This window comes from Salmo salar, chromosome 04 (assembly GCF_965601325.2).
Source record: "Salmo salar chromosome 04, fSalSal1, whole genome shotgun sequence".
NCBI classification, from domain to species: domain Eukaryota; kingdom Metazoa; phylum Chordata; class Actinopteri; order Salmoniformes; family Salmonidae; genus Salmo; species Salmo salar.
In genome coordinates this window covers 38,817,795-38,838,796 of record NC_138294.1, presented here as the reverse complement: position 1 = coordinate 38,838,796, position 21,002 = coordinate 38,817,795, and the positions used below count along the sequence as shown (strand labels likewise).

Sequence of the window (21,002 nt, the reverse complement as noted above, 5' to 3'; positions counted from 1 at the left end):
CCCATACTACAATGGGCGGTGGTGGACGGAATCCCTAGATAACGTTATAGATTAAAAAAACTCAACTAACTGAACTGGTTTGGGTATTCATTCAGACACGCACCTCTTTCACATGACTCTCACATCCACATTCACTTAGTACTATTCCCAAACTCAATCAGCAATCTCCAATTTTACCCCATGTGCATCTTCAACGATTCTCCTGTTACTTCCTATGCACCATATGTATCTTTTTGTACATATTTAATAGCAGCTTGTGCTATTATCAGTGGCTGCAGACCATGTAGACACTTCTCTTATAAATGCCTGCAGACAGCTGTCAGCGGGGCATGGTACCATTACTTGCCCTCAATCTGGTCTTCTCTCTGACACTAGGTCTTGCTCACATCAGCTATGGAGAGCGTGATTGTACAGTTGTCCAGAACAGCTGGTGCTCCCATGCATGCTTCAGTGTTGCTTGCCTCGAAGCGACCATAAAAGGCATTTAGCTTGTCTGGTAGGCTCGCGTCACTGGACAGCTCGTGTCTGGGTTTCCCTTTGTAGTCCGTAATAGTTTTCAAGCCCTGCCACATTCGACGAGCATCAGAGCCTGTGTAGTAGGATTTAATCTTAGTCCTATATTGATGCTTTGCCTGTTTGATGGTTCATCTGAGAGCATAGCGGGATTTCTTGTAAGCGTCCGGATTAGTGTCCTGCTGCTTGAAAGCGGCAGCTCTAGCCTTTAGCTCGGTACTGACGTTGCCTGTAATCCATGGATTCTGATTAGGATATGTACATACGGTCACTGGGGGGGGACGTCGTCATTGATGCACTTATTGATGAAGCCTGTGACTGAGGTGGTGTACTCCTCAATGCCATTGGATAAATTCCGGAACATATTCCAGTCTGTGCAAGCAAAACAGTCCTGTAGCATCCGCATCATCTGACTACTTCTGTATTGAGCGAGTCACTGGTACTTCCTGCTTTACTTTTTTCTTGTAAGCAGGAATCAGGAGCATATAATTATGGTCAGATTTGCCAAATGGAGGGTGAGGGAGAGCTTTGTTATGCGTCTGTGTGAGGAATAAAGGTGGTCTAGAGTTTGTTTTTTGCTGGTAGAAATGAGTTAAAATGGATGTAAGTTTTCCTGCATTAAATTCCCCGGCCACTAGGAGCGCTGCGTCTGGATGAGCATTTTCATGTTTGCTTATGGCCTTATACAGCTCATTGAGTGCGGTCTTAGAGCCAGCATCGGTTTGTGGTGGTAAATAGATGGCTACGAATAATATAAATATTTTGTTTTCTTGAGTAAGGCAGCTCCAAAATGCAGGTGTTTCAGCCTAGCTCAGTGCTTTCTGTGGTGGTGGGGAAAGCCAGAAGAAAATAGGAGCATTGCGCCTGATTGGCACAGTGTTCTGTCACTAATGGGGACACTACGTCACATGTCAAGTCTAAGTCCTGAGTAAGCATAGACATCAAAAATGTCAGCCCTTTGGGTCCTGCCATAGAGTTACCAGTCCAATCAAAGCTACTCTACAAATAACGTGACTTGACTTCATTTTATCTGTGGCCAATGACCTTGAGCCTTCTTGGAAGGGCACTTATAAGAAGGCTCAAGGTCATTGGCCACAGATAAAATGAAGTCAAGTCACGTTATATGTAGAGTAGCTTTGATTGGACTGGTCATGCAATACCTTACTATCAAAATCTTAGCTAGCAGTCTTCATTATGAATCAAGTCTACAATCTACTGGAAAATTATTTTTAATCATTGTCATAAGAAGAGAAATAATGAAGAGAATGTAAGTCGAAAATTGCAAATTCAACAATGAGTGGTTTGGAAGTAATCAGTGGCTAACTGCGAGCATTGCAAAGCAATAACTAGCCAGTGGCTGGTTTTTTTTTTCTGAGTTCCCACCATAAATCCAGAGAATGCCAGACTTTGATGACAAAATTTGCCCACAAAGGTCCGCCGCACCACCTTCCTGTTTAAGTGAGCAAGGTGAGTCCTAAAATGTCTTGTATGCTACTGCATAAATGATGTAAAATGCTAGGGAGATATGTATACTGTAGCTAAGAAAGTAATACTAAGTGTATGTTGTGTAGTAAGCTGTTAGTAGCCCATGTGACTCACCCTGATAATTTGGTCTATTTTAACCAACGCTGTATTGTAAACACATCGTTCATGGCCGGTGTGTGATTGTTTGCAGACTTTTTTTTGTACCGCTTTGACAGTGTTACTGATAGTAGTGGTGGCGCTTGGCTTGCACCTGTAAATTCAGCAAACACAATATTCTATAATAGAATTCTGTTATTTGACGTGTCAAATTAAAAGCTTATTTAGCTAGTCAAAGAGTGTTATTTGACGTATCTTTTTTGACACGCAAAGACCCAAACAGTGTTCAATGTGATTACCCTAATAATTTGGTATATTTTCACCTCTTAATTTCGCCTACTGTTCTAACTTGGTGGTGCACATGTAGCCTATAACCTGTTTTAAAGATATTAAATCATTGAATATTGTAAGCGCTTTCATTGTCTGCTTATATGTCCCCTTTATTTATCCTACGCTTCTGACTTGTACAGGGAGTACACTGTAAGAACGGCCCATGTTCTGAATTCTGTCGCTGCACATTTCAAAAAAGTGCTGAACAAATAGTTATATTGACTACGTCCGTTGTCGCTCGCTCATTAATGTCTTAATCAAAATTACAGATTGCCTCTTATCCGCTTGTCGTCCCCTTATGCCATAGCTTGTACATCTCAATTGTCAGTAGAAACACATTTGTTTAAGCAAGTCAGCCATATCAGCTATGTTTTGTTTAAAGGCAGTAAATGAGTCTGAATGAACTGCCAGACAAGGCCCTTACTGATAGCCAGGTGTAGCAGTGGTAAGGTGTTGTGACTGCTGTTGGGACTGTGCTGTTGGGACAGCTTTATGTAGGCCCTAACAGTTTGTGGGCACTGTTTGTCACCGTTATAGTGCAATTAATATATTGTGGCTTTGCTGGCATGCATCCCACAATTGTTTTTACCCACCAAGATTTACATGCTAAAATCGCCCCTGATTGGGTGTTCCATTATTCGACGACTCTATGGGAAAGTTATTTTATTTAGAATAGCCATGGAGTAGTCTTGGTGTCTCAGAACAATTGGTTATCAATGTACAGTTTACCGACTAGGAGAGCTACACGTTTCCCTTTTAGTCTATTCACAGAACTTTGTGCCATTCTACAATTTCCTTCGGAAACTGATCATTGATACCTATTTTTGTACCATCGAGTATTTTTCCCACCATTATTTTATCTTTAAAGAATCCAAATTTGGCAATGAGGGCACTAGCATCGCTGTCCTCTCTGTCCGAAACAGTGTACACATTCGAGTTTGACAGTATTGCCTGGAGGAATTCTTTCTTATGAAGGAATTCTTTCACCACACTCTCAGGATCTTCACCCTCATCTTCTTTAATACAATTAAGTACCCGATTTTCTCGCATATATCTAATCTGTATTCCAAGTAAGGCTTCTCGCAAAAACATGTTCTCCTCTTTAACATTTGTTTTAATAGTATTGACTATACCTTTTTAGCTTGTTTGTTTCTTTCTCCATTGTCGCAGCTTTTTTGTCACTCATCTCGAGGTTCGCCTTCATCTCCTTTATAGCTTTACTGACTAGTTTAAGTATGTCCAATTTATAATTGATCAACTTCAGCAAGTAGGGTTCTACACTTACCATTCTCGGCGGTGAAAAGCATAAATCGTCTGTGTCCGTCGAGGAGTCAATTTTTTTTCTCCCGGGATTGGTTCTCCATGCTTACTCTCCAACATGTTTTGGTGTTGATTGTATTGGTGATATTGGTCGAAACATTTCTCTAGCCTTAAAATGTGTTTTGTGTTATTATCCAGATTGAAGGTTATTGCCCACGAGTATGTGGAGTGAAGTGCTAATATTTTGTCAGATATTTTCTCGCCTACTCCTGCTCCCTCCTTCCGGGGCTCGACATCGCCGGTCTACTAACCACCGGCCCTGGCAACTATATTACGCAAACTTGTTCCCCATCATTACGCACACCTAGTCATAATTTTCTCTTTGATTACTCCCCTTTTATTTAGCCCTCAGTGGACATCAGTCATTAGGTGGTATTGTTTTCTCTCACATTCAGCATGCTTCTCATGTTTGTTATTTTGTTTCGTTTCATTATTAAACTCACATTCTGCACCTGCTTCCTGACTCCTGGCGTATATGTTACAGATATCGAATATTGCGTTTTTATCTTGAGGTATTCTTGAGGCATTCTGCACCGCTGTCTTTCAGTCCGCCATTTTCTAAGCGTTTTTGCCATAGCCCCTTCCTGTCGAGAGCTACTTTGCCACTAAGCCTCTTGAGCCAGCACCTTCCTCTACTTAAGTATATTAAAAACCAAATACTTTTAGACATTTACCTGAGTAATTTTCTATTAAAGTATCTTTACTTAAGTATGACAATTTAGTACTTTCTTCACAACTTTCTACCATTAATGTTTACAACTCGGAAAGCATTAAGACAGTTTCGTTAAGAGCTTGCCCTCAAACAACTTGTTTGAAGGTGAAATCACAGTAGGGGGAAACCTAAAATGTTTGTTGAGGTACAACAGCACACTGACAATATGCAGTGGAAAGACAAGGGGTCTAATGGGCCAAAATGAAGGATAAAATAATCTATTTGTCCCCGTGTTTTTTTTAGAGGGGGTAGGGGGCATTGACAAACTGTGACCAACTTAGTGGCATTGTGGTTAGTGTCTGCCCTGAGATTGGAAGTTTGATCCTTGTCTGAGTTAACCGAAGACTGTTAAAATGGGACCCAATGTGTCTTTGCATGGCACTCAGCATTAAGGAGATGCTCTTCCAGTTCACACAAGTCAAGGCTAGTGAAAGGCTACTTATTTACTTTACTGAGGGGCTGTCTGGCCCTCCTAGACCCCAAGATCCTGCCATTATTGGGTCAGTGGGTATTGACTTGTTTGGCCCCCAAGGTCGCCCTGAAGAGGATGGTGCTCCTGGTCAACTAGTAAGTCCTGAGGAGATTCCCCCTTTCAATATGTGGTTATTAACTGTACATGTTGCAATCCCAGCCAACTGACACTCTGGCACATTCTTCCAAGTCTAATAGTGGGTATCAAAAAACTTTTTAGATCAGCTTGAATTGAGACCAATTTATTGATACTGTTTATACCCCTCTTTATGATTGTTTTATTGGTTGACCCTCCTTAGTATTAGGAACTCAGTATTAAGGTGTTCTTAATGTTTTGTTCACTCAGTGTAGATTTGACTGTGATAAACAAATAATTGGTTATCTATATAAAATATCTATATAAAAGACAGATTCAGATTCAAAGACAGATTCGTCTTTTAGGATGAAATATTTGTTTCACAATAACAGGAATTCATAGCAGGTTACTCATATTTCAAGCATTATAAAATACTTTGTTGAAAGTATAGCCCTACTACTAAAATCTTACATTAGTGATTACAAGTAACAAAAACACAAAGTTCGCGAAAACATACACTATTGGTAACATTCATGTGGTCTATACAAGGTACACTAAACATTGGCAGCAAGGTGGTGATTTCTATGTTAAATAGATGATCCACTCAAAAATACTGTAGTTTTCCTACTTACCTTCGCTGCATTCAATGTGTCTGCATTTAGGTTGTTGAGGGAATGTTTCGCTCAAATACAAAGATCATATGGTTGTAATGAAATGCACAACAAGGAGGTATAACATAAAGAGTGACAGCAGCAGATTGCACTGGAGTCTGATTTTCAACACCTCGGCTATGGCAGTGAAGGAGTCACAGCCGGTCAGTCCCCTTAGCCTGGAGGAGAACAGAGAGAGGACGTACAAACTGTAACTGCAGTATACATTACAATACACACCAATAACAGGATCAGTGGAAATAGCAGTGAAAAAGATGCCTATACAAAGTTTATATTCCCTGTAACTTTATTCCACATTTTGTTTCGTTGCAAATTGTCCTTCAGTTGGTAGAGCAGGGCACTTGCAATGCCAGGATTGTGGGTTCGACTCCCATGGGGGACCAGTATTAACAAATATGAAAATGTATGAACTCACTACTGTCAGTCCCTCTGGATAAGAGTGAATGCTAAAATGTACATTTAATTTACATTTTTCTCATTGATCTAAACAAAATACGCCATAATGTCAAAAGTGAAATAAAGATTATACAGATTTTTACAAAGTAATGAAAATGTAATAGCTAAAATATAAAAGTAGCATAAGTATTCACCCCTTTGTTTAGGTAAGTATAAATTAGTTCAGAAGTACATACAACATGTATGTATCAGGGCTCCCGACTGGCGCAGTGGTCTAAGGCACTGCATCTCAGGGTAAGAGGTGTTACTACAGTCCCTGATTCGAATCCAGGCTGTATCACATCTGGCCGTGATTGGGAGTCGCATAGGGCGGCATACAATTGGCTCAGCGTCGTCCGGGTTAGGCCGGGTTCGCCCGTCATTGTAAATAAGAATTTGTTCTTAACTGACTTGCCTAGTTAAATAAAAGGTTAAAATAAAAAAATATATAAATAAAAAAATTATATTTGTAAGGTCCCTCAGTCTAGTATTGAAATTCAACCACAACTACAAAGACCAGGGAGCTTTTCGAAAGCCTCATATAGAAGAGTAGTGATTGATAGATGGGTAACAATAACAAATCAGACCATTGAATATACAGTGGCTTGCGAAAGTATTCGCCCCCCTTGGCATTTTTCCTATTTTGTTGCCTTACAACCTGGAATTAAAATAGATTTTTGGGGGTTTGTATAATTTGATTTACACAACATGCCTACCACTTTGAAGATGCAAAATATTTATCATGATGATACAAACAAGAAATAAGACCAAAAAAAACTGAACTTGAGCGTGCATAACTATTCACCCCCCAAAGTCAATACTTTGTAGAGCCACCCTTTGCAGCAATTACAGCTGCAAGTCTCTTGGGGTATAAACTTGGCACATCTAGCCACTGGTATTTTTGCCCATTTTTCAAAACAAAACTGCTCCGGCTCCATCAAGTTGGATGATTTCCGCTGGTGTACAGCAAATTTTAAGGAATACCACATATTCTCAATTGGATTGAGGTCTGGGCTGACTAGGCCATTCCAAGATATTTAAATGTTTCCCCTTAAACCACCCGAGTGTTGCTTTAGCAGTATGCTTAGGTTCATTGTCCTGCTGGAAGGTGAACCTCCGTCCCAGTCTCAAATCTCTGGAAGACAAACAGGTTTCCCTCAAGAATATCCCTGTATTTAGCACCATCCATCATCATTCCCAGTCCCTGCCGATGAAAAACATCCCCACAGCATGATGCTGCCACCACCATGCTTCACCGTGGGGATGGCACCATGCTTCACCGTGGGGATGGTGTTCTCAGGGTGGTGAGAGGTGTTGGATTTGCACCAGACATAGCGTTTATCCTTGATGGCCAAAAAGCTCAATTTTAGTCTCATCTGACCAGAGTACCTTCTTCCATATGTTTGGGGAGTCTCCCACATGCCTTTTGGCGAACACCAAACATGTTTGCTTATTTCTACGGTAAAGTAACAAGGGATGAAAATTAAGTTAGTCTGCTAGCCAGAGGCTTGTACTTTTCGGCCCTGATTTTGCACCCGGGCTTGTACAATTTGTGGTCTACTAGCCCAGTGCCAAAAATCCTGAACTTCCATCACTGAAAAGTAACCTTACTTTAGCATCTCTAGACCTTTTAGTTTCCCGCAGTTGTTGGTTAAATAAATTTGGGCTGATGAAACAAATAGGGATACGTTATATCTATATGATACCTGTGATATCTATATGAAATGGCTTCAATGGTGGTCTGGTGGTACCCATCTTAATCAGCCTCTGGCTCAATATCTTTCTGCCCCTCCTTGTCGGTTTGCAGAGCCTTGTGCAGCAATTCTGTAATGTTGGACTCTAGAAGGGTGAGAGAGTGTAAGCTGGTCTTTCTGCACAACTCAACCTTGTTTGTCTTTCATAACTATAATAATAATAGCTCTGGGTGACCCATCATCTCCACACTGGAACACAGTCAAATGAAATCAAATTGTTTTTGGCGCATGTGACAAATACAAAAGGAGTAGACCTTACAGTGAATTGCTTACTTGCAAGCCCTTAACCAACAAGGCTTTAAGAAGTTAAGAAAATCATGTTAAGTAAAAAAAAAAGTAACAAATAATTAAACAGCAGCAGTAAAATAACAATAGCGAGGCTATATACGGAGGTACCAGTACAGAGTCAATGTGCGGGGGCGAGGTAATATGTACATGTAAGTTGAGGTAAAGTGAGCATGCATAGATAATAAAAGAGTAGCAGCAGCGTAAAAGAGAGGTCTGGGTAGCCCTTTGATTATATGTTCAGGAGTCTTATGGCTTGAGGGTAGAAGCTGTTAAGAAGCCTTTTTGACCTAGACTTGGCGCTCTGGTACAGTTTGCCGTGTGGTAGCAGAGAGAACAGTCTATGACTAGGGTGGCTGGAGTCTTTGACAATTTTTAGGGCCTTCCACTGATACCGCCTGGTATAGAGGTCCTGAATGGCAGGAAGCTTGGCCCCAGTGATGTACTGGGCCGTACGCACTACCCTCTGTTGTGCCTTGTGGTTGGAGGCCGAGCAGTTGCCATACCAGGCAGTTATGCAACCAGTCAGGATGCTCTTGATGGTGCAGCTGTATAACCTTTTGAGGATCTGAGGACCCATGCCAAATCATTTCAATCTCCTGATGGGGAATAGGCTTTGTCGTGCCCTCTTCACGACTGTCTTAGTCTGTTTGGATAGTTTGTTGGTGATGTGGACACCAAGGAACTTGAAGCTCTCAACCTGCTCCGCTGCAGCCCCGTTGATGAGAATGGGGGCGTGCTCAGTCTTCCTTTGTCTGTAGCCCACAATCATCTCCTTTATCTTGATCACGTTGAGGGAGAGGTTGTTGTGCTGACACCACCATACGACCAGGTCTCTGACCTCCTCCCTATAGGCTTTCTCATCGTTGTTGGTGCTCAGGCCTACCACTGTTTTATCATCGACAAACTTAATGATGGTGTTGGAATCCTGCCTCGCCATGTAGTCTTGAGTGAACAGGGAGTACAGGTGGGGACTGAGCATGCACCCCTGAGGGGCCCCAGCTTGGTGGATGTGTTGTTACCTATCCTTACCACCTGGGGGCGGAACTGTTAGGAAGTCCAGGATCAGTTGTAGAGGGAGGTGCTTAGTCCCAGGGTCCTTAGCTTAGTGATGAGCTTTGAGGGCATTGTGGTGTTGAACACTGAGCTGTAGTCAATAAATAGCATTCTCACATTGGTGTTCCTTTTGTCCAGGTGGTTTCTGATATAATGGTGTTGATGTGAGCCATGACCAGCCTTTCAACGCACTTCATGGCTACAGACGTGAGTGCTACGGGTCGGTAGTCATTTAGGCAGGTTACCTTAGTGTTCTTGGGCACATGGACCATGGTGGTCTGTTTGAAACATGTTGGTATTACAGACTTGGACAAGGAGAGGTTGAAAATGTCAGTGAAGACACTTGACAGTTGGTCAGTGCATGCTCGGAGTACACGTCCTGTTAATCCGTCTGGCCCTGCGGCCTTGTGAATGTTGACCTGTTGAAAGGTCTTACTCACAACAGCTACGGAGAGTGTGATCACACCGTCGTCCGGATACAGTTGATGCTCTCATGCATGCTTCAGTGTTACTTGCCAGCTCGTCTGGTAGCCTCGTGTCACTGGGCTATCGTTGGCTGTGCTTCCCTTTGTAGTCTGTAATTATTTGCAAAACCTACCACATGCGACATGCATCGGAGCCGGTGTAGTACAATTCGATCTTAGTCCTGTATTGACGCTTTAGCTGTTTGATGGTTCATCAGAGGGCATAGCGGAATATGTTATAAGCTTCCGGGTTAGAGTCCCGCTCCTTGAATGCGGCAGCTCTACCCATTAGCTCAGTGCGATGTTGCCTGTAATCCATGTTTGTGTACTCCTCAATGCCATCGGAGGAATCCCGGAACATATTCCAGTCTGTGCTAGCAAGACAGTCCTGTAGCTTAGCATCTGCTTCATCTGACCTCTTTCTTATTGACTGAGTCACTGGTGCTTCCTGCTTTAGTTTTTGTTTTTAAGCAGGAATCAGGAGGATAGAATTAAGGTCAGATTTACCAAATGGAGGACGGGGAGAGCTTTGTACGCATCTCTGTGTGTGGAGTAAAGGTGGTCTAGAGGTTTTTTTCCCCATCTTGTTGCACATTTAACATGTTGAGTTTTCCTGCATTAAAGTCCCCGGCCACTAGGAGCGCCGTCTCTGGATGAGCATTTTCCTGTTTACTTATGGCCGTATACAGTTCATTGAGTGCAGTCTTAGTGCCAGCATCGGTTTGTTGTGGTATGTAGACAGCTACGAAAAATACAGATGAAAACTCTCTTGGTAATTAGTGTGGTCTACAGCTTATCATGAGATACTCTACCTAAGGTGAGCAAAACCTTGAGACTTCCTTAGATTTCGTGCACCAGCAGTTGTTTACCGGAGGCCGCTGTTCTATCCTGCCAGAAAAACATATAACCCGCCAGCTGTATGTTATTCATGTTTTCGTTCTTCCACGACTCAGTGAACATAAGATTTTACATTTTTTTATGTCTAGTTGATAGGATATACGTGATCGTAGTTTGTCTATTTTATTAACGATTGACTGTACATTGGCTAATAGGACCAATGGTAAAGGTAGATTACCCTCTTGGCGATGGATCCTAACAAGGCACCCAGATCTTCGTCCATCATACCTCTGTCTCCTACGAATGACGGAGATAAGGGCCTTGCCGGGCGTGTGAAGTAAATCCTTTATCGTCCGACTTGTTGAAGAAAAAGTATTCCTCCCGTATGGGGTGGGTAATTGTTGTCCTGATATCTAGAAGCTCTTTTCGGTTATAAAACATGGTGGCAGAAACATTATGTACAAAATAACTTACAAAGGGATGATTTCAGTTTGTTAGCTAGCCACCGGAGGACAACGACACAACGAGATGCAACAATTCAAGTTTTTTCTGTAAATGACGTTTGGCTTGTAATTGGTGTGAAGCCAATCCAAACTGGCTTTTCTTGACACTTTTTGTTTTGGTGCAACAGGACCATTCACAGTTTATCTCCCTCAGTTTAGCCCAACGCTGATTGGCTATTATTTTTTTATTTTTTTTATCAAGGGACGCCAAATGCTCTCTGGTTTCCATTGCATTCAATGCTGCGGGCGGCAACAATGTCATACTCTTTTTGATCAGACAGCATCAGATAGATGGCCAACACTCGCTCGGATGCTTTCTCCGGTGAGATACATTCAGCTTCTTGTGAATTTCAGTAAAATTATGAAACACAGAGTTAAACCTGTTATGGCTAGGGGTTCCACTAGCTGAACCCCTCGACAATATCCGGTGAAATGGCAGAGCGCGAAACTCAAACAAAATTATTTTAAATATTTAACTTTCATACATTCACAAGTGCAATACACCAAATTAAAGCTTAACTTCTTGCTAATCTAGCCATCGTGTCAGATTTCAAAAGGCTTTACAGTGAAAGTACACCATACGATTATGTTAGGTCAGCGCCTAGTCACAAAAAAACATACAGCCATTTTCCAGCCAAAGAGAGGAGTCACAAAAAGCAGAAATAGTGATAAAATGAATCACTAACCTTTGATGATCTTCATCAGATGGCACTCATAGGACTTCATATTACACAATACATGTATGTTTTGTTCGAGAAAGTTCATATATATATCCAAAAAACTTAGTTTACATTAGCGCGTTATGTTCAGTAATGTTGTGCCTCGAAAACATCCAGCGAATTTGCAGAGAGCCACATCAATTTACAGAAATACTCATAAACTTTGATGAAAGATACACGTGTTATGCATAGTGTCGTGTCTTTAGCTATGCCGGATTAAGTGATATGACATGCTATCCTATAAAATCCTTTCTCTGTAATTAATATCACCTGATTAGCTAATCATGTAAATGTAATTAACTAGAAAGTCGGGACACCACGGAAGAGTGTTTATAGAGCCGTTATCTTCCGAATAAACTCTTAAAGACTTAGTAGTATTTTACATCGATAGCAGTCAATATTAATCCTCATCTTATTTTCAGTCTCATATGAAAGTTGTAAATTCTTGGTTATCTTCACGAACCCTGGCTAAAAAGTTGAATCAGCAATACAAAATTGGGTTTCATTATTTATTTACCAAATACCTAAACTAATCACACAGAATTACATATACACAGAATACAAATGTCATACAGAAAACGTCCCTGGTGGACAGAACCTGTATGAGGCTTGTTACACAAAGAGAGGGGGTTGGGCTTGAATGAAAGAGCGGGAAGACTGAGGAACAAAGGGAGAAGCTGTGCTATCGTAAATACATAATCTTATGCATTCTAAATAAATGCCCATTTGGAAAAGGAAAATGCAATAAATATTTACTCTGAGCTGTGCTTCGGTAGGTTGGTCGTAGATGCTGGCCGGGTTGGCCAACAGAGATCTTCCTGTCCTCAGAAGAATGTCTCTGGTGGTAAATTGGATACGTTGTAGTGTCTTCGTTGTGTGTTACACTGGATCCGTCGTCCGTCCTTTTCCTAGCCCACGTTTACAGCGGCCGCTGCTAACTCAACGGCTAGCAAGTATCACTTCTGTAGTGAATAAGAGTTCCAAGTTCATACCATTCGCAACCAAAGCTCACGCCGAGGTTGGGAGGTTGGCTTAGTTCTGTACTTGACATGTGAGTCCTTTTAACGCAGAGGCTGCAGACCTCACGTACCCGGAACAGGCTGGTTACCTTTTCGTCAAAGGCTTATATATTGGAGAGGGAGAAGGGTGTGTTTCATCGTTTATAACCCATGTCTCTTCACAGTGGCGGGCCACTGATTAAGCAGGGCACTTTCCTTATGAAAACCCAATTCTCTCATTTGGAAGCTAAAATTACATTTAATCTTCTAACAAACAGTTTCAATATCAAACATTTCAATTGCACAACAATTCCATGTGAATCTAATAACCTGTCTGGGCAAGCGTCCCACCCTAGTCAACAGCTAGTGGAATCGCGTCGCGCGAAATACAAAACCTCATAAATGCTATAACTTCTATTTCTCAAACATATGACTATTTTACACCGTTTTATAAATACACCTCTCCTGAATAGAACCACGTTGTTCGATTTCAAAAAGGCTTTATAGCAAAAGCAAAACATTAGATTATGTTAGGAGAGTAACCAGCCAGAAATGATCACATAGACATTTTCAAAGCAACTAGATGCATCACAAATACCCAGAACACAGCTAAATGCAGCACTAACCTTTGACAATCTTCATCAGATGACACTCCTAGGACATCATGTTACACAATACATGCATTTTTTGTTCGATAAAGTTCATATTTATACACTGCTCAAAACAATAAAGGGAACACTAAAATAACACATCCTAGATCTGAATGAATGAAATAATCTTAGTAAATACTTTTTTCTTCACATAGTTGAATGTGCTGACAACAAAATCACACAAAAATAATCTATGGAAATCCAATTTATCAACCGATGGAGGTCTGGATTTGGAGTCACACTCAAAATTAAAGTGGAAAACCACACTACAGGCTGCTCCAACTTTGATGTAATGTCCTTAAAACAAGTCAAAATGAGGCTCAGTAGTGTGTGTGGCCTCCACGTGCCTGTATGACCTCCCTACAATGCCTGGGCATGCTCCTGATGAGGTGGCGGATGGTCTCCTGAGGGATCTCCTCCCAGACCTGGAATAATGCATCCGCCGACTCCTGGACAGTCTGTGGTGCAACGTGGCGTTGGTGGATGGAGCGAGACATGATGTCCCAGATGTGCTCAATTGGATTCAGGTCTGGGGAACGGGCGGGCCAGTCCATAGCATCAATGCCTTCCTCTTGCAGGAACTGCTGACACACTCCAGCCACATGAGGTCTAGCATTGTCTTGCATTAGGAGGAACCCAGGGCCAACCGCACCAGCATATGGTCTCACAAGGGGTCTGAGGATCTCATCTCGGTACCTAATTGCAGTCAGGCTACCTCTGGCGAGCACATGGAGGGCTGTGCAGCCCCCCAAAGAAATGCCACCCCACACCATGACTGACCTACCGCCAAACCTGTCATGCTGGAGGATGTTGCAGGCAGCAGAACGTTCTCCACGGCGTCTCCAGACTCTTTCACGTCTGTCACATGTGCTCAGTGTGAACCTGCTTTCATCTGTGAAGAGCACAGGGTGCCAGTGGCGAATTTGCCAATCTTGGTGTTCTCTGGCAAATGCCAAACGTCCTGCACGGTGTTGGGCTGTAAGCACAACCCCCACCTGTGGACGTCGGGCCCTCATACCACCCTCATGGAGTCTGTTTCTGACCGTTTGAGCAGACACATGCACGTTTGTGGCCTGCTGGAGGTCATTTTGCAGGGCTCTGGCAGTGCTCCTCCTGCTCCTCCTTGCACAAAGGCGGAGGTAGCAGTCCTGCTGCTGTGTTGTTGCCCTCCTACGGCCTCCTCCACGTCTCCTGATGTACTGGCCTGTCTCCAGGTAGCGCCTCAATGCTCTGGACACTACGCTGACAGACACAGCAAACCTTCTTGCCACAGCTCGCGTTGATGTGCCATCCTGTATGAGCTGCACTACCTGAGCCACTTGTGTGGGTTGTAGACTTCGTCTCATGCTACCACTAGAGTGAAACAACCGCCCGCATTCAAAAGTGACCAAAACATCAGCCAGGAAGCATAGGAACTGAGAAGTGGTCTGTGGTCACCACCTACAGAACCACTTCTTTATTGGGGGTGTCTTGCTAATTGCCTATAATTTCCACCTGTTGTCTATTCCATTTGCACAACAGCATGTGAAATGTATTGTCAATCAGTGTTGCTTCCTAAGTGGACAGTTTGATTTCACAGAAGTGTGATTGACTTGGAGTTACATTGTGTTGTTTAAGTGTTCCCTTTATTTTTTTGAGCAGTGTATATAAAAACAGCATTTTACATCGGCGCGTGACGTTCAGAAAATCTTTTCCCTCAAATGCTTCCGGTGAATCAGCGCTACAATTTACAAAATTAATATTCGAAAACATTGTTAAAATGTAATATTGTCATTCAAAGAATTATAGATTAACATCTCGTGAATGCCACCGCTTTGCCAGATTTAAAAATAACTTTACTGGGAAATCACACTTTGCAATAAACGACGTGATATGCTCAGAAAAATAGGCTAGGCGATTCATGTTAGCTCCATCTTGGAACCATCAACCATCAAAAATACTATTGTAAATATTCCCTTACCTTTGATTATCTTTATCAGAAGGCACTTACAGGGATCCCAGGTCCACAACAAATGTAGTTTTGTTCGAAAAAGTTAATAATTTATGTCCCAATAGTTCCTTCTTGTTAGCGTGTTCCGAAGGCTACTCAAAATGTACCGTAGTGCGCGGGACTTGTCGTCACGAATGTGCAAAAAATATATATTTAAGTTAGTTCAAACATGTTAAACGTTGTATAACATAAATCTTTAGGGCCTTTTTCAACCAGAGCTTCAATAATATTCAAGGCGGACGATTGCATTGTCTTACTAAACGTTTCGAAAGGGGAGGGTAGCCATGGGCGGCAGCGTCATTGTAGTAAATGGCCCTCCCCCTGTGACCAAGTTCCACAGCCTCTCTTTGGGTCAGTTTGTACCATAGAAGACTCAAACCACTTTGTAAAGACTGTTGACATCTAGTGGAAGCCTTAGGAAGTGCTAAATGATTAATATGCCCCTGTGTGTTTCAATGGCAAATGTTTGAAGTGATTTCCACACATCAGATTTCCATTTCCTGTTAGGATTTGTCTCAGGGTTTTGACTGCCATATGAGTTCTGTTATACTCACAGACAGCATTCAAACAGTTTTAGAAACTTTAGGGTGTTTTCTATCCAAATCCAATAATTATATGCATATTCTAGTTACTGGGCAGGAGTAGTAACCAGATTAAATCGGGTACGTTTTTTTATCCGGCCGTGTCAATACTGCCCCCTTGCCCTAACAGGTTAAAGATAAACTTCTCCTTAAAGACAAGACTCTCCTTTATCTAACCACACTGTCCGATTTCAAAAAGGCTTTACAGCGAAAGCAAAACATTAGATTATGTCAGCAGAGTACCAAGCCAGAAATAATCAGACACCCATTTTTCAAGCTAGCATATAATGTCACAAAAACCCAGAAGACAGCTAAATGCAGCACTAACCTTTGATGATCTTCATCAGATGACACACCTAGGACATTATGTTATACAATACATGCATGTTTTGTTCAATCAAGTTCATATTTATATCAAAAAACAGCTTTTTACATTAGCATGTGACGTTCAGAACTAGCATACCCCCCGCAAACTTCCGGGGAATTTGCTAACAATTTACTAAATTACTCACGATAAACGTTCACAAAAAGCATAACAATTATTTTAAGAATTATAGATACAGAACTCCTATGCACTCGATATGTCAGATTTTAAAATAGCTTTTTGGTGAAAGCACATTTTGCAATATTCTAAGTACATAGCCCAGCCATCACAGGCTAGCTATTTAGACACCCGGCAAGTTTAGCACTCACCAATATCAGATTTACTGTTATAAAAGTTTGATTACCTTTTGTTGTCTTCGTCAGAATGCACTCCCAGGACTGCTACTTCAATAACAAATGTTGGTTTGGTCCAAAATAATCCATCGTTATATCCGAATAGCGGCGTTTTGTTCGTGCGTCCCAGACACTATCCGAATGGTAAAGAAGGGTCGCATGCATTGCGCAATTCGTGACCAAAAAAATCTAAAAAATCCATTTTTATGCCATTTTTCTCGTAAAAAAGCGATAATATTCCGACCGGGAATGTCCATTTAGCTAAACAGAGGAAAGAAAACAAAGCTTTCGGTCGACGCGGGCACGAGCCTGAGTCTCACAGTACTGTAACCAGCCACTACCCAAACGCGCTACTTTGTTTCAGCCAGAGCCTGCAAAGCCACGATTCAGCGTTTTGCCGCCTTCTGAGAGCCTATGGCAGCCGTAGGAAGTGTCACGGGACAGCTAAGATCCTCACTCTTCAATAAACAGAGACAAGAAGAACGACACCTTGTCAGACAGGCCACTTCCTGCATGAAATCTTCTCAGGTTTTTGCCTGCCATATGAGTTCTGTTATACTCACAGACATCATTCAAACAGTTTTAGAAACTTCAGAGTGTTTTCTATCCAAATCTACTAATAATATACATATTATAGCTTCTGGGCCTGAGTAGCAGGCAGTTTACTCTGAGCATGCTTTTCATCCGAATGTGGAAATACTGCCCCCTAGCCCAAAGAGGATAAAAGACAGATTTCTTTATTGGTCAACTTTTGGTGGAAGCCTGGTTTCCCTTGGCATCCATGAATACACACCACTGATCTTTCGGAACGTAACGTTGTCAAGCACAGGTGCCAGTTCTGGTGAGAACTGCCGATAATCACAAACAAATCCACAATTACATACACAGCAGTGAACCCTCTGAGAGGCAATCAATCAACAACTTATTTGGTTTAGACAGCAATTGTTTCGGCAGATACCTCTGCACATCCATTCTTTGTCTCTTTTACTCACTGTGGTAACCGCGTCCAGTTGGGTCCATTCATTAGTGCTTGGGCATTCATTCATGAATCCCAAGTCTACCAAATGTAGTAGAGTAGCGTGCAAAATCCATCTCAAAATGTTCAACTTGAATGTAGTGGCAAATACCCCAAAAGTTATTAATGACACTTACTACTACGGACCTGAGGATAATTCCAATCCACACAACCTCCCCCTAAAAAAGAATTGGAATCAAAGAATGCGAAAGAAACCATGTCAATAATCCAAAATCAAACAAAAAGAGCATGGTTGAAAATTCTCTGTGCTCCCAGGTACACTAGTTCCCACCCACACAATCCCCTGGCAGCCATATACAGTATAACCAAGCAGACAAATCAAAATCAAGGGGGGGGGGGGGGGGCAGCCAGGTGCACAACAGTTAAGAACAGGGAGGTATGAGGATGAAATTAATAGAACACAAAACATGAAAAATGGCTCCTACACTATCTTCTTTATATCTACATTTTCACTGCTTCTCTGTTTCACTTTCTTTCTCTCTCTCCCTGTCTCCATTCTTTCTTCTCTATGACTTGTTCTGTCTCCCTGTCCTGGTGAGAACAAACATGCTCTGTCTCCTACAGGTGATTATTTCTTCGAGCTCGATGAGAGGGCGGTTGTCCCCGGTTACCCCAAACTGATCTACGACAAGTGGGGGATCAGAGGACCTATAGATGCTGCCTTTACTCGCATCAACTGCCAGGGCAAGACCTACATCTTCAAGGTAGGCTACCACCTTTCCCACCACTCACAACACTGCCATAGTATCCTACATCTTCCCCACCACTCACAACACTAATACAGTGTCTTGCATCTTTAATCTACCACCTTTCCTCACCACTCACAACACTGACACAGTGCCCTGTTAAAGGGATAGTTCATCCCAAAGTCAAAGTATGTCAGACGTTTTCACATCTCAAAGTAGTGTTAAGCAGTGCTTCCCATACCTTTCCTCATGTACCCCCAGCCAGTCTACTGCTTTGATGTATTCCAGAACTAGCACAGCTGATTCAAATGGTCACATTATCATCAACCCCTACATTAGTTGAATCAGCAATGCTAGTTCTGGAATTAAGAACAAATAACTGGGCTGGCTGGGCGTACTGAAGAAGAGGTTTGGGAAACATTTGTCTAAACTTGAGTTGTTGTCTGCTGGAATCAATCCGAAATTAACAGGAAAATATGGCCTATGAAACTGACGTTGACTATTTAGTTTGATTAAGACTCATTGCTTTGCTTTGCTTTCACTTGTCTCCTCTCAGGGAAATAAGTATTGGCGTTTTGAGGACGATGTTCTGGATGCCGATTACCCTCGGGACATCTCTGTAGGGTTTGAGAAGGTTCCAACTGACGTCGACGCTGCCTTCGCCATACCAGCACCCGGTCACCATGGCAAAGAGAAGGTCTACTTCTTCAAAGGTAACATACACGCACTTGGCACAAACATCAATTCAAGGTCTTGTCCACATTAGTTCAGCTTAATTTAATTGAAATGACGAGGAAACAATGTTGATTCAACCAGTGTGGGCCCAGTGGGCAGAATACTGGTAATGTGTGAAACACCTGAAACATAGTGTACTGTGATGAATCCCTTGAGGGGATTAATCACTTAACTTGAACTGACTTCCCAGAAAACCAAAATTGATTCTGTGAAAGTTCCCAGAACTTTTGTTAGGTTGCGGCAAAGTGGATTTGGAGGGCCAGTAGGAGGCACTCTTTCCTCTGGTCAAAAAATAAATTAAATATGTAATATGATGTAATATATATATCCAAATGCCACAGGGCAGTGATTGGGGACATTGCCCTGTGTAGGGTGTTGTCTTTCGGATGGGACTTTAAACGGGTGTCCTGTCTCTCTTTGGTTACTAAAGAGCCCATGGCACTTATCGTAAAAGTAGGGGTGTTAGCTCCGGTGTCCTGTCTATATTCCCTCATACCATCATGGCCACCTAATCATCCCCTGCTTCAAATTGGCTCATTCATCACTCCTCCTCTCCCCTGTAACTATTCCCCAGGTCGTTGCTGTGAATGAGAACGTGTTCTCAGTCAACTTACCTGGTAAAATTGACCTGGTAAAATAAGGGTTGAATAAATAAAATAAATGAATAAAAATTCTCATACCACAAACTGTCCTGTCGTGATGATGATGATTATAACATGTTTATATAAAACATTTGCCTGATGTTCCTATAACACATTTAGTCTGTTCTTTTAAGGTTCACAGAATGTTTCATTAGGTTGTGGGAACAATCTGTTTGTAACATTGTGGGCACATCACAAAATATATGTTCCCAAAACACACAAATATCCAGTTGTGCAGATGATTCTAAAATATTTTACGGTGCAAAACAAGCATTGTGTGGTAAGACACAAGATTACCTAAGAGGTTACTAAAACACAAACTGTGCAGTTGTTCTGACATTCAGATAAGGTTTCTATCAGGGTGCACAAAACCTTCCTAGGTGTAATCTGTATCCGTGAAACTGCTCCTTAACCCTACAAGTGACTTAGCCTAATACATAGGCATACTCAGATGAAAAATGGAAAAGGTTGTTGACAGCTTTTTTATATATTTTGAAGCTATACATAGTTTATGTTCCTGTTATAAACAATGGAGTAATACAACCTTATATACTGAACAAAAATATTAATGCAACATGCAACAATTTAAGATTTTACTGAGTTACAGTTCATATAAGGGAATCAGTTAACCTCTATGGGCTAGGTGGGACGCTTGCGTCCCACCTACGTAACAGCCACTGCCAGCCTGTGGCGCGATTTTCAAAACCTTAAAAATCCTATTACTTCAATTTCTCAAACATATGACTATTTTACAGCCATTTAAAGACAAGACTCTCGTTAATCTAACCACACTGTCCGATTTCAAAAAGGCTTTACAACGAAAGCAAAACATTAGATTATGTCAGCAGAGTACCAAGCCAGAAATAATCAGACACCCATTTTTCAAGCCAGCATATAATGTCACCAAAACCCAGAAGACAGCTAAATGCAGCACTCACCTTTGATGATCTTCATCAGATGACAACCCTAGGACATTATGTTATACAATACATGCATGTTTTGTTCAATCAAGTTCATATTTATATCAAAAACCAGCTTTTTACATTAGCATGTGACGTTCAGAACTAGCATACCCCCCGCAAACTTCCGGGGAATTCGCTAACATTTTACTAAATTACTCACGATAAACGTTCACAAAAAGCATAACAATTATTTTAAGAATTATAGATACAGACCTCCTCTATGCACTCGATATGTCCGATTTTAAAATAGCTTTTTGGTGAAAGCACATTTTGCAATAT

At 41.7% G+C, this 21,002-nt stretch overlaps 1 protein-coding gene across 1 annotated transcript in view; it reads left to right on the top strand.

The window, feature by feature from the left end:
- The window catches only part of vtnb (vitronectin b), a 46,047-nt gene that overhangs the window by 11,896 nt on the left and 13,149 nt on the right, over positions 1-21,002 (top strand). Inside the window, exons 4-5 of the mRNA XM_014195781.3 lie at positions 18,264-18,403; positions 18,942-19,098. Coding sequence (XP_014051256.3) covers positions 18,264-18,403; positions 18,942-19,098 — 297 coding nt within the window. The remainder of the gene's footprint in view (positions 1-18,263; positions 18,404-18,941; positions 19,099-21,002) is intronic.